Source organism: Salvelinus sp. IW2-2015, linkage group LG36 (assembly GCF_002910315.2).
Source record: "Salvelinus sp. IW2-2015 linkage group LG36, ASM291031v2, whole genome shotgun sequence".
In the NCBI taxonomy this organism is placed as follows: Eukaryota; Metazoa; Chordata; class Actinopteri; order Salmoniformes; family Salmonidae; genus Salvelinus; species Salvelinus sp. IW2-2015.
This window is the reverse complement of record NC_036875.1, coordinates 10,305,198-10,318,617: the sequence shown is the minus strand read 5'-3', so window position 1 is coordinate 10,318,617 and position 13,420 is coordinate 10,305,198. Positions and strand designations below refer to the sequence as shown.

The 13,420-nt window shown below is 42.4% G+C and overlaps 1 protein-coding gene across 2 annotated transcripts in view; it reads left to right on the top strand.

Annotated features, from left to right (window-relative positions):
• The window catches only part of LOC111959897 (voltage-gated inwardly rectifying potassium channel KCNH7), a 48,046-nt gene that overhangs the window by 19,098 nt on the left and 15,528 nt on the right, over positions 1-13,420 (top strand). For both annotated transcript variants that reach the window (XM_023981735.2, XM_023981737.2), the window contains one exon: positions 226-651. In XM_023981735.2, the coding sequence (XP_023837503.1) occupies positions 226-651 (426 nt within the window). The remainder of the gene's footprint in view (positions 1-225; positions 652-13,420) is intronic.

Genomic DNA, 13,420 nt, shown 5'->3' with positions numbered 1-13,420 from the left:
AATCATAGAGGCTGTCAAGTCCTTGAGCCAGGTACATTACCTCAATTGCTCCGGCAATAGCCAGCTACTGAGATAATGGAGTTAAAAACTACCTTGGATAGATTATTATATTGCCACTTAGAGAAATGTTTGACACTCAAATCTACAGAGTAAAACTTTTTGCCCGAATTTGTTTAAATTCGTGCTCTTGGTGATTGCTGTCCCCTCTTCTCTCTGCTACTACAGGTACTGTCACTGGGTGCTGATGTCCTTCCAGAATACAAGCTCCAGACTCCACGCATGGACAGATTCACCATCCTCCACTACAGCCCATTCAAAGCTATGTGGGACTGGCTCATCCTGCTGCTGGTCATCTATACAGCCATCCTGACACCCTACTCTGCTGCTTTCCTACTCAATGACCGCGAGGAGCAAATGAGGCGCGAGTGTGGATACTCCTGCAATCCCCTGAATGTGGTTGATTTCATGGTGGACATCATGTTCATCGTTGACATCGTTATCAACTTCCGGACCACATACGTGAATCTGAACGAGGAAGTGGTCAGCCAACCAGGGAAGATCGCCATTCACTATTTCAAAGGCTGGTTCCTTATAGACATGGTGGCTGCGATCCCCTTTGACCTGCTTATCTTCGGTTCAGGATCAGATGAAGTAAGTCATCCCTAATGCATGTCTTTCCCTGTGTTTTTCTCTCTGGGAGGTTTATTGCATATCACTTCAGCAGTGCTTCCACTCTTTTCCCATTTATTAAGCTCAGACTTATGCCCGTGGGCTACTTCTTAAAGGCAGAATTTTTCTGTCTCGGCTCTGAAAGGATTACTGTATTAAATTGCATGTTGTTGTTGTTGTTTTTTTTGAATGGCCGTCGTTTCAAAATCCATTTACGTGGATTAATGGCTTCAATGATGCATTTAAATGAGGAGCGAGCCAGCAGAACCCAGCAGTGCTGTGTGCACAGCTGACATACAGATGTGAAAGGCCCACAGGATTAAGAAATCATAGGCCCCAGGGCATTGGATTTTTATGCCCCCCCCCCCCCCACACACCCTAATTTTCTGTAAACAAATCTGCGCACAAAGTTGCGTGGTAAATTTACGGTTGAAGATAAAGCCCTTTATAATAAAGCCGTAACATTTGCGATGTGGCATATAGGCTACTGTTGAGCAGAGGCGTTTTTAGGATTTCTAGACATGTGGGAAAATTTGTAGGAGGGTTGGGATTTTTTTGGTGGCTTTTTATAAATGCATCTCATTTACATGGCAGAAGACATTAGTAAAATACTTTTTTTTATACCACACAAATGAATGAAATGACTGGCTACTCTGACACTGACAAACTGAGATCAATAAAAACGATCTGGTCTTGAATTAAAACAATAGCCCAGGCCAATGAAGGGACACACAGATTTGACAGTATTAGGAGGAAATAAATTAATGAATATATATAAAGGTAGGGACGTGGAAAAGCAAAAAAAAGGTAGGGACGTGGATCAAAAAACCACTCAGTATCTGGTGTGACCACCATTTTCCTCATGCAGCACAACATCTCCTTCGCATTGATCAGGTTATTGATTGATCAGGCTATTGATTGATCAGGCTATTGATTGTGGCCTGTGGGATGTTTTCCCAGTCCTTTTCAATGGCTGTGTGAAGTTGCTGGATATTGGCGGGAACTGGAACACGCTGTCGTACACATCGATCCAGAGCATCACAAACATGCTCAATGGGTGACATGTCTGGTGAGTATGCAGGCCATGGAAGAACTGGGACCTTTTCAGCTTCCAGGAATTGTGTACAGATCCTTCCGACATGGGGCCGTGCATTATCATGCTGAAACATGAGATGATGGCGGCAGATGAATGGCACGACAATGGGCATCAGGATCTCGTCACGGTATCTCTGTGCATTCAAATTGCCATCGATAAAATGCAATTGTGTTTATTGTCCGTAGCTTATGCCTGCCCAACCCATAACCCCACCATGGGGCACTCTGTTCACAACGTTGACGTCAACAAGCCGCTCGCCCACACGACGTCATACTGCGTCATACTGTGTGCCATCTGCGCGGTAGAGTTGAAACTGGGATTCATCCGTGAAGAGCACACTTCTTCAGCGTGCCACTGGCCAACGAAGGTGAGCATTTGCCCACTGMAGTCAGTTACGACGGCGAACTGCAGTCAGGCCAAGACTCTGGTAAGGACAACAAGCAAGCAGATGAGCTTCCTTGAGACGGTTGCTGAAAGTTTGTGCAGAAATTCTTYGGTTGTGCAAACCCACAGTTTCATTAGCTGTCCGAGTGGCTGGTCTCAGATGATACTGTAGGTGAAGAAGCCGGATGTGAAGGTCCTGGGTTGGCATGATTACACGTGGTCTGCGGTTGTGAAGCCAGTTGGATGCATTGCCAAATTCTCTAAAACGACATTGCAGGCAGCTTATGGTAGAGAAATGAACTCGCCAATTGCATGCTCTCTCAAAACTTCAGACATCTGTGGCATTGGGTTGTGAGACAAAATGGCACATTTTAGAGTGGCCTTTTATTGTCCCCTGCACAAGATGCACCTGTGTAATGATCATGCTGTTTAATCAGCTTCTTGATATGCTACATCTGTCAGGTGGATGGATTATCTTGGCAAAGGAGAAATGCTCACTAACAGGGATGTAAACATATTTGTGCATAATATTTTAGAGAAACAAGCTATTTGTGCGTATGGAACATTTCTGGAATCTTATTTCAGCTCATGAAACAGAGGACCAGCACTTTACATGTTGCACTTATATTTTTGTTCAGTATATATACAGTGCATCGGAAAGTATTCAGACCCCTTCCCTTTTTCCACATTTTGTTACATTACAGCCTTATTGTAAAATGGATACAATCAATGTTTTCCTACACCCAATACCCCATAATGACAAAGTGAAAACAGGTTTTTAGACATTTGGAGGCACAGATCTGGGGAAGGGTACCAAAAAATGTTTTCAGCATTGAAGGTCCCCAAGAACACAGTGGTCTCCTTCCTTCTTAAATGGAAGAAGTTTGGAACCACCAAGACTCTTCCTAGAGCTGGCTGCCCAACCAAACTGGGCAATCGGGGAGAAGGGCCTTGGTCAGGAAGGTGACCAAGAACCCGATGGTCATACCATGAGAAACAAGATTCTCTGGTCTGATGAAACCAAGATTTAACTTTATGGCCTGAATGCCAAGCGTCACATCTGGAGAAAACCTGGCACCATCCCTACGGTGAAGCATGGTGGTGACAGCATCATGCTGCRGGGAAATTTTTCAGCGGCAGGGACTGGGAGACTAGTCAGGATCAAGGGAAAGATGAACGGATGCAAGTACAGAGAGATCCTTGATGAAAACCTGCTACAGAGTGCTCAGGACCTMAGACTGGAGCGAAAKTTGACMTTCCAACAGGACAACGACCCTAAACACACAGCCAAGACAACGCAGGAGTGGCTTCGGGACAAGTCTCTGAAAGTCCTTGAGTGGCCCAGATAGAGCCCAGACTTGAACCCGATCAATATCTCTGGAGAGACCTGAAAATAGCTGTGCAGCGATGCTCCCCATCCGACCTGACAGAGCTTGGGAGGATCTGCAGAGAAGAATGGGAGAAACTACCTAAATACAGGTGTGCCAAGCTTGTAGCGTCATACCCAAGAAGACTCGAAGCTGTCATTGCTGCCAAAGGTGTGTCAACAAAGTACTGAGTAAAGGGTTTGAATACTAATGTAAATGTGATATTTCAGTCTCTTTTTTTAAATAAATGTGCAAACCTGTTTTTGCTTTGTCATTATGGGGTATTGCGTTTAGGGGGGAAAAGATGTTTAATACATTGTAGAATAAGGCTGTAACGTAACAAAATGTGGAAAAGGTCAGGGGGTCTGAATAGTTTCCGAATGCACTGTATATACATACTACAGTAGGCTACTAAATAAACTTTGCTTTACAAACTGTACTTTTTTCTCGTGATTGTAGCCTAGAGGTTAAGAGTGTTGGGCCAATAACCAAAAGGTCGTTGGATCGAATTCCTGAGTCGACTAGGTGRTAATCTGACGTTGTCCCAGCAAATCCCACTAGATAAGAGTGTCTGTTAAATTACTCAMATGTAAATGTATGTATTTAGACAATTTAAAAAGCCAAACTGACAGCTGAAACCAGCCATAGAAATKTAGTCCATAGATAGCAGTTCCCATTCAAGTCAGGAATGGCATCCATTGCCACTGTAGTGTACCCATGAGTTTAACAGTCAAAATGCCAGGGTAAGAAKTTCCAAAACCCTTCTATGGATTATATGTCTATGGCCACAACGCAACAAGCTGTTCTATATTTGGCTGGCATTCTGCCCAAATTGCTGCCTTACTGACGGTAGGCATACTGGTAACTGCCAAAATAAAATAAATAAGTAAATGAGGGATACAAAGTATATGTTATGGTGTGGGGTGCATTTTCCTGCCATGGTTTAGGTCCACTTGTAGAGTCTATGCTTAGGCACACTGAATCTGTTCTGGCAGCTCGTAGTGGCCCAACACCCTATTAAAACACATTATGTTGGTGTTTCCTTTATCTTAGCAGTTACATGTATGTGATTGTGATAAAACTTCATTCACAGTTGTTTTTTGAAACTATTGATTCTCTGTGGCTAAATTATGCTTTCTGGTGTATTTTGAACATTGAGAGTGGGCTCCTGTGGGCTTTGGTCCAGGGGCTTCCCTGTAAGCCCCTGCATTAATCCAGCCCTGGGTAGGCCGGCATGTTTGCTTGTTTGTTAATGAGGGAATATCATTTCAGTGCTTTATCATGCTCTGTTGGCACACCCATGGAAATAAGATTGAATAGAACAGGCGTTCCCATTCAAGTCAATGATGGCATAATGGGTGGATTGGTGGACATGTGAGTCTACCCATTGGAGCAAAGCAGAAAGTAAAAGCAGGAAGTGTACCCATCAATCTGTGCTGTGATTTGTTGAATCCTAGGTAGAAGATTACAATGTTAAGACAACGAGACAACGAGGTTCCAATTTCCCCTAACCCTTTGCAATTCATGAGACCAGCGTTGCTAGTTAGTTATTTTCTAACGCTTACGCATGGAATTATTATATTGTCTTAACCTTGTTTTTTTAACATAGGTTGAATCAACTCAAATGACATTACAAAAAAATGCATTCCATTGCATGAGCCACATCACTTAACATAATTTGAATGAACATTCTACATTACCATCGAGTGGTGCAGCGGTCTAAGGCACTGCATTTCAGTRCTAGAGGTGTCACTACAGATCCTGGTTCGATTCCAGGCTGTATCACAACCGGCCGGGATTGGGAGTCCCATAGGGCGGTGCACAATTGGCCCAGCGTCGTCTGGGTTAGGTTTTGGCCGGGGTAGGCTGTCATTGTAAATAAGAATTTGTTCTTAACTGACTTGCCTATTTATATAAAGGTTAAGTATATATATATTTTTAAAGTCAGTCAGTGAATATTGACAACAAATCAAAATAAAAAACGGTGCGGAGTCATTGTTTAATTTCAGCATGTCACAATTTAATTGAATACAAAATCATTCAATGTTCAATTTAGCCCCATTGTCTTCTATGCTACCAAGGTTTGTCTCACTTTTTCCTTTCAAAATGTACTTTTTTTTTTACAGATGTTTTCATGTACTGTATGTGTTGGATGAAACTGCACCATGCCTATGAAACAGGTTGTTCAGTAGACCTACAGCCTGTGCTTAGGGGTAATTGGTGACCATTTTTATCAGTTTGCTTTATTGAGCTATTTTATCACAACCTGCAAGTGTTAATGGATTCACATCTTTGCCCTTTCTAAGCACAGTTGGTGTCTAACAGAATGATCAGGGAGCTTCATAACCAAGCCAGCAGGCTCCCACGCTGTTTTTAGGGTCTCTCTCATGCTTTAGCTGCTTAAGCGTAAATCATAGTCCACAGCTGAGATGCAGTAGTCCAGCGTCCCATTGTGACATAGCTATTCTACACATTTTGTCATCGGGCGTAGAGTAAATGTAACAATTTTATAACAAATATAATGCAATTCTATTCATTTTGCCATGGGGCAGAGAGAAAAAAGTTGCAGTTTTACAGATAATTCTATCCATTTTGGCATGAAGTGGATATTTTTTTTTGATGTTTTAAAGCGAATTTCCTGCTTTTATACACATTTTGCCATAACTTATACTATGTCAATATGCAGTGGTGGAAAACATACCCAATTGTCATACTTTAGATACCTTTCATAGAAAGTTATTCAAGTAAAAGTTTAAGTCACCCAGTAAAATACTACTTGAGTGAAAGTATTTGGTTTTAAATATACTTTAAGTAAATGTAATTGCTAAAATATACTTAACTATCAAAAGTAAAAGTATAAATAATTTCATATTTCTTATATTAAGCAAAGCAGACAGCAACATTTTCTTGTTTCAAAAATGTATGGAAAGCCAAGGGCACACTCCAACACTCAGACATTATTTACAAAAGATGCATTTGTGTTTAGTAAGTCCRCCAGAACATAAGCAGTAGGGATGACCACATGTTCTCTTGATGAAGTGCGTGAATTTCACAATTTTCCTGTTCTGCTAAGCATTCAAAATGTAACGAGTACTTTGGGTTGTCAGGGGAAATGTRTGGAGTAAAAAGTACAAGATTTTCTTTTGGTATGTAGTAAAAGTGTAGTAAAAGTAAAAGTAGTCAAACATATAAATAGTAAAGGAAAGTACAGATACCCCCAAAAACTAGTACCCGCAAAACACCAGTTTCAATGTCAACAGTGAAGAGGCGACTCCGGGATGCTGGCATTCTAGGCAGAGTTGCAAAGAAAAAGCCATATCTCAGACTGGCCAATAAAAAKAAAATATTAAGATGGACAAAATAACACAGGCACTGGACAGAGGAACTCTCATCCCGGAGTCGCCTCTTCACTGTTGACGTTGAGACTGGTGTTTTGCGGGTACTATTTAATGAAGCTGACAGTTGAGATCTTATGAGGCGTCTGTTTCTCAAACTAGACACTCTAATGTACTTGTCCTCTTGCTCTGTTGTGCATCGGGGCCTGCCATTTCTCTTTCTATTCTGGTTAGAGCCAGTTTGCGCTGTTCTGTGAATGGAGTAGTACACAGCGTTGTACCAGATCTTCAGTTTCTTGGCAATTTCTCACATGGAATAGCCTTCATTTCTCAGAACAAGAATAGACTGATGAGTTTTAGAAGAAAGCTCTTTGTTTCTGGCCATTTTGAGCCTGTAATCAAACCCACAAATTCTGATGCTCCAGATACTCAACTAGTCTAAAGAAGGCCAGTTGTATTGCTTCTTTAATCAGGACAACGGTTTTCAGCTGTGCTAACATAATTGCAAAAGGGTTTTCTAATGATCAATTAGCCTTTTAAAATTATAAACTTGGATTAGCTAACACAACGTTCCATTGGAACACAGAGTGGTGGTTTCTGATAATGGGCCTCTGGAAGCCTATGTAGATATTCCATAAAAAATCTGCCATTTCCGCTACATACATTTACAACATTACAATGTCTACACTTTATTTCTGATCAATTTTATGTAATTTTAATGGACAAAAATGTGCTTTTCTTTCAAACAAGGACATTTCTAAGTGACCCCAAACTTTTGAACGGTAGTGTATATATATCACCACCGTGCATTTGGAAAGTATTCAGAGCCCTTCACTAATTTCCACATTTTGTTAAGTTCCAGCCTTATTCTAAAATTGATTAAATAAATAAATCTACACGCAATACCCCATAATGACAAAGTTAAAACAGGTTTTTAGAATGTTTTGCAAATTTATTAAAGATAATGTCCCTTTAGAGAATTTGGCAGTACAGCTCCACAAATGCTTCACAACCGCAGACCACGTTTAACCACCCCAGCCCAGGACCTCCACAATCCAGCTTCTTCACCTGCGGGATCGTCTGAGACCAGCCACCCAGAAGCTGATGAACTGTGGAGTATTTCTCTCTGTAATAAAGCCCTTTTGTGGGGAAAACCCTCATTCTGTTGGCTGGGCATGGCTCCCCAGTGGGTGGGCGCATGACCTCCCAGGCCCACCCATGGCTGTGCCCCTGCCCAGTCGTGAAATCCATATACTAGGACCTAATTTATTYATTGGAATTTACTGATTTCCTCATATGAACTGTAACTCAGTAAAATCTTTGATATTGTTGCATGTTGCATTGTGTGTTTTGGCCTGACTTGCACTCCTTGACAAGTTATTAAAATTGGGCTTTAGAGGGCATGTTAATATGGAGTCTATTTTATGTTGGTAAAGGACTTGCTGTGCTATTATATCAGAGTGGTCTCATAGATTAGACGTAACATAGTAAACTTAAATCCAGGACACTCAAATTAATATTATATGTTTGGTATGGTTACATAAGATAGAAGGTTACTTAAGGCAAAAGGAGGGTGGTTGGTCAGGGTGGATGGATGGGTCTGAAGCAAACCAAACGTTGCACGTTCGAATCTCATCACAGACAACTTTAGCATTTGAACTACTTAAATAGCTACTTTGCAACTACTTATAATGTTAGCTATCTTTTCCCCTAACCCTAGGCCCTTTCCCTAACCCTTCCCCCTAACCCTAACTTGAACCCTTTAACCTAACTCCTTCACCTTAAACCTAACCTTACCCTCTAGTGCTAGCTAACATTAACGTTACCTCAGACCACGTTGTTTATATAAGCCCTATGTGGAGCTAGATCAGGGATGGGCAACTGGCCTGCGGGCCGCACCCCTTTTGAAGCCCCCCCCCCCTAAAAAAAATAACTTGTTGCAAGTGCATCAGCAGTTTTTCCTCTTTATGTCAGTAATTGATAGCCATGAAATTAGCCCATGTCAGATCTTTTTTTTTTAGATTGGTAAGTTAGTCTAGCGGCCAAAAAGCTTTCAGTGTAAAAACCACATATAAAGTATGTAGAAAAGATAATGGACCAATATCATTTAAAATAAAATAATCAGCTAGACAGTGAGTGGAACTGAAAATTCCCAAAACATTTTGGTATTAAGTTTCAGCAAAAGAACATGGCAAAATGCATAGAATTKGAGGAAATTATCAATGTTTTCAATTGTACCTGTTTCACATATTGTCCTGCAGCCATGTCTCACTGCAGCTTCAACTCTGAAATCTAAGGCCATTCAGCAAACATACTCCATCAGCCACACCACAGGCTCCCCATCACATCAGGGAGCACTAGTCAAACATTTGGACAGACCTACTCATTCAAGGGTTTCTTTATTTTACTATTTTCTACATCATAGAATAATAGTGAAGACATCAAAACTATGAAATAACACATATGGAATCATGTAGTAACCAAAAATGTATTAATTATATTTTACATTCTCAAAGTAGCCACCCTTTACCTTGATGACAGCTTTGCATACTCTTGGCATTCTCTCAACCAGCTTCACCTGGAATGCTTTTCCAACAGTCTTGAAAGAGTCCCACATATGCTGAGCACTTTTTGGCTGCCTTTCCACACTCTGTGGTCCAACTCATCCCAACATCTCAATTGGGTTGAGGTCAGGTGATTGTGGAGGCCAGGTCATCTGATGCAGCACTCCATCACTCTCCTTCTTAGTCAAATAGCCCTTACACAGCATGGAGATGGTGGGTCATTGTCCCGTTGAAAAACAAATTATAGGGCCTCCCGGGTGGCGCAGTGGTCTAGGGCACTGCATCGCAGCGCTAGCTGTGCCACCAGAGATTCTGGGTTCGCGCTCTGTCGCAGCCGGCACGACCGGGAGGTCCGTGGGGCGACGCACAATTGGCTAGCGTCGTCCGGGTTAGAGAGGGTTTGGCCGTTAGGGATATCCTTGTTCTCATCGTGCACCAGCAACTCCTGTGGCGGGCCGGGCACAGTGCGCGCTAAACAGGTCGCCAGGTGCACGGTGTTTCTCCGACACATTGGTGCGGCTGGCACTTGGATGCGCGCTGGGTTGGATGTGCGCTGTGTTAAGAAGCAGTGCGGCTTGGTTGGGTTGTGTTTTGGAGGACGCATGGCTTTCGACCTTCGTCTCTCCGAGCCCGTACGGGAGTTGTAGCAATGAGACAAGATAGTAACTACTAACAATTGGATACCATGAAATTGGGGAGAAAAAGGGGAGAAAATTCAAAACAAACCAAATAAAATAAAATAAGAAAAACAAATTATAGTCACATTAAGCGCAAACCAGATGGGATGGCGTATCACTGCAGAATGCTGTGGTAGCCATGCTGGTTAAGTGTGCCTTGAATTCTAAATAAATCACAGACAGTGTCACCAGAAAAGCACCCCCACACCATCACACACCTCTTCCTCCATGCGTCACGGTGGGAACCACATATGCGGAGATCATCCGTTCACCTACTCTGCGTCTAGCAAAGACACAGCGGTTGGAACCAAAAATCTTGAATTTGGACTCATTAGACCTAAGAACAGATTTTGTTTGGTCTAATGTCAATTGCTCATATTTCTTGGCCAAGAAATCTCTTCTTATTATTGGTATCCTTTAGTAGTGGTTTCTTTGCAGCATATTGACCACGAAGGCCTGATTCACATAGTCTCCTCTGGACAGTTGATGTTGAGATGTCTGTTACTTGAACTCTGTGAAGCATTTATTTGGGCTGCAATTTCTGAGGCTGGTAACTCTAATGAACTTATCTTCTGCAGCAGAGGTAACTCTGGGTCTTCCTTTCCTGTGGCATTCCTCATGAAAGGCAGTTCATCATAGCGCTTGATGGTTTTTGCGACAGCACTTGAAGAAATGTTAAAAGTTCTTGAAATTTTCCAGATTGACTGACCTTCATGTCTTAAAGTAATGATGGACTGTCGTTTTCTCTTTGCTTATTTGAGCTGTTCTGGCCATTTTACGGACTTGGTCTTTTACCAAAAGGGCTACTTCTGTATACCACCCCTACCTGTCACAACACAACTGATTGGCTCAAACGCATTAAGAAGGGAAGAAATCCACGAATATCTTTTAACAAGGCACACCTGTAATTGAAATGCATTCCAGGTGACTACCTCATGAAGCTGGTTGAGAGAATGCCAAGAGTGTGCAAAGCTGTCATCAAGGCAAAGGGTGGCTACTTTGAAGAATCTCAAATATATTTAGATTTCTTTAACACTTTTTTGGTTTCTACATGGTTCTATACAGTTGAAGTCAGAAGTTTACATACACCTTAGCCAAATATATTTAAACTCAGTTTTTCACAATTCCTGACATTTAATCCTAGTAAAAATTCCCGTTCTTAGGTCAGTTAGGATCAATCAATAAGTATTTATAAAGCCCTTCTTACATCAGCTGATGTCAAAGTGCTGTACAGAAACCCAGCCTAAAACACCAAACAGCAACAATGCAGGTGTAGAAGCAAGGTGGCTAGGAAAAACTGCCTAGAAAGGCCAGAACCTAGGAAGAACCTAGAGGAACCAGGCTATTATGGGTGGCCAGTCCTCTGCTGGCTGCGCCGGATGGAGATTATAACAGAACATGGCCAAGATGTTCAAAGTTCATAGATGACCAGCAGGGTCAAATAATAATAATCACAGTGGTTGTCGAGGTGCAACAGGTCAGCACCTCAGGAGTAATTGTCAGTTGGCTTTTCATAGCCGATCATTCAGAGTATCCTACTGCTCCTGCTGTCTCTAGAGAGTTGAAAACAGCAGGTCTGGGACAGGTAGCACGTCGGTGAACAGGTCAGGGTTCCATATCCACCGGCAGAACAGTTGAAACTGGAGCAGCAGCACGGCCAGGTGGACTGGGACAAGCAAGGAGTCATCAGGCCAGGTAGTACTGAGGCATGGTCCTAGGGCTCAGGTCCTCCGAGAAAGAAAGAATTAGAGAGAGCATACTTAAATTCACACAGGACCCCGGATAAGACAGGAGAATACTCCAGATATAACAGACTGACCCTAGCTCCCCGACACAAACTACTGCAGCATAAATACTGGAGGCTGAGACAGAAGGGGTCGGGAGACACTGTGGTCCTGTCCGACGATACCACCGACAGGGCCAAACAGCAGCATATAACCCCACCCACTTTGCCAAAGCACAGCCCCCACACCACTAGAGGGATATCTTCAACCACCAACTTACCATCCTGAGACAAGGCGAGTATAGCCCACAAAGATCTCCGCCACAGCACAACCCAAGGGGGGGCACCAACCCAAATCACCACTTTATTTTAAGAATGTGAAATGTCAGAATAATAGTAGAGTGAATGATTTATTTCAGCTTTTATTTCTTATTCACATTCCCATGGGTCGAAGTTTACATACACTCAATTAGTATTTGGGAGCATTGCCTTTAAATGTTTAACTTGGGTCAAACGTTTCGGATAGCCTTCTACAAGCTTCCCACAATAAGTTGGGTGAATTTTGGCCCATTCCTCCTGAACAGAGCTGGTGTAACTGAGTCAGGTTTGTAGGCCTCCTTGCTCGCACAACCTTTTTCAGTTCTGCCCACAAGTTTTCTATAGGATGAGGTCAGGGCTTTGTGATGGCCACTCCAATACCTTGACTTTGTTTTCCTTAAACCATTTTGCCACAACTTTGGATGCTTGGGGTCATTGTCCATTTTGCGACCAAGCTTTAACTTCCTGACTGATGTCTTGAGATGTTGCTTCAATATATCCACATAATTTTACTTCCTCATGATGCCATCAATTTTGTGAAGTGCACCAGTCCCTCCTGCAGCAAAGCACCCCCACAACATGATGCTGCCACCCCTGTGCTTCACGGTTGGGATGGTGTTCTTTCGACTTGCAGGCCTCCCCCATTTTCTTTCCGAACATAACGATGGCCATATGGCCAAACGGTTCTTTTTTGTTTCATCAGACCAGAGGACATTTCCCAAATAGCTCAGACAAAGTTCGTTCCATGTGCAAGTTGCAAACCATAGTCTGGCTTTTTATGGCGGTTTTGGAGCAGTGGCTTCTTCCTTGCTGAGCGGCCTTTCGAGTTATGATATAGGACTCGTTTTACTGTGGATATAGATACTTTTGTACCTGTTTCCTCTAGCATCTTCACAAGGTCCTTTGCTATTGTTCTGGGAATGATTGCACTTTTCTCACCAAAGTTGGTTCATCTCTAGGAGACAGAACACATCTCCTTCTTGAGAGGTATACTGGCTGCGTGGTCCCATGGTGTTTATACTTGGCGTACTGTTGTTTGTACAGATGAACTAGGTACCTTAAAAATGTTTGGAAATTGCTCCCAATGATGAACCAGACTTGTGGAGGTCTACAATTTTTTCTCTTGAGGTCTTGGCTGATTTCTTTTGATTTTCCCATGATGTCAAGCAAGAGTCACTGAGTTTGAAGGTATGCCTTGAAATACATCACAGGTACACCTCCAATTGACTCAATTATGTCAATTAGCCTATCAGAAGCTTCTAAAGCCATGACAATAATTTTCTGGAA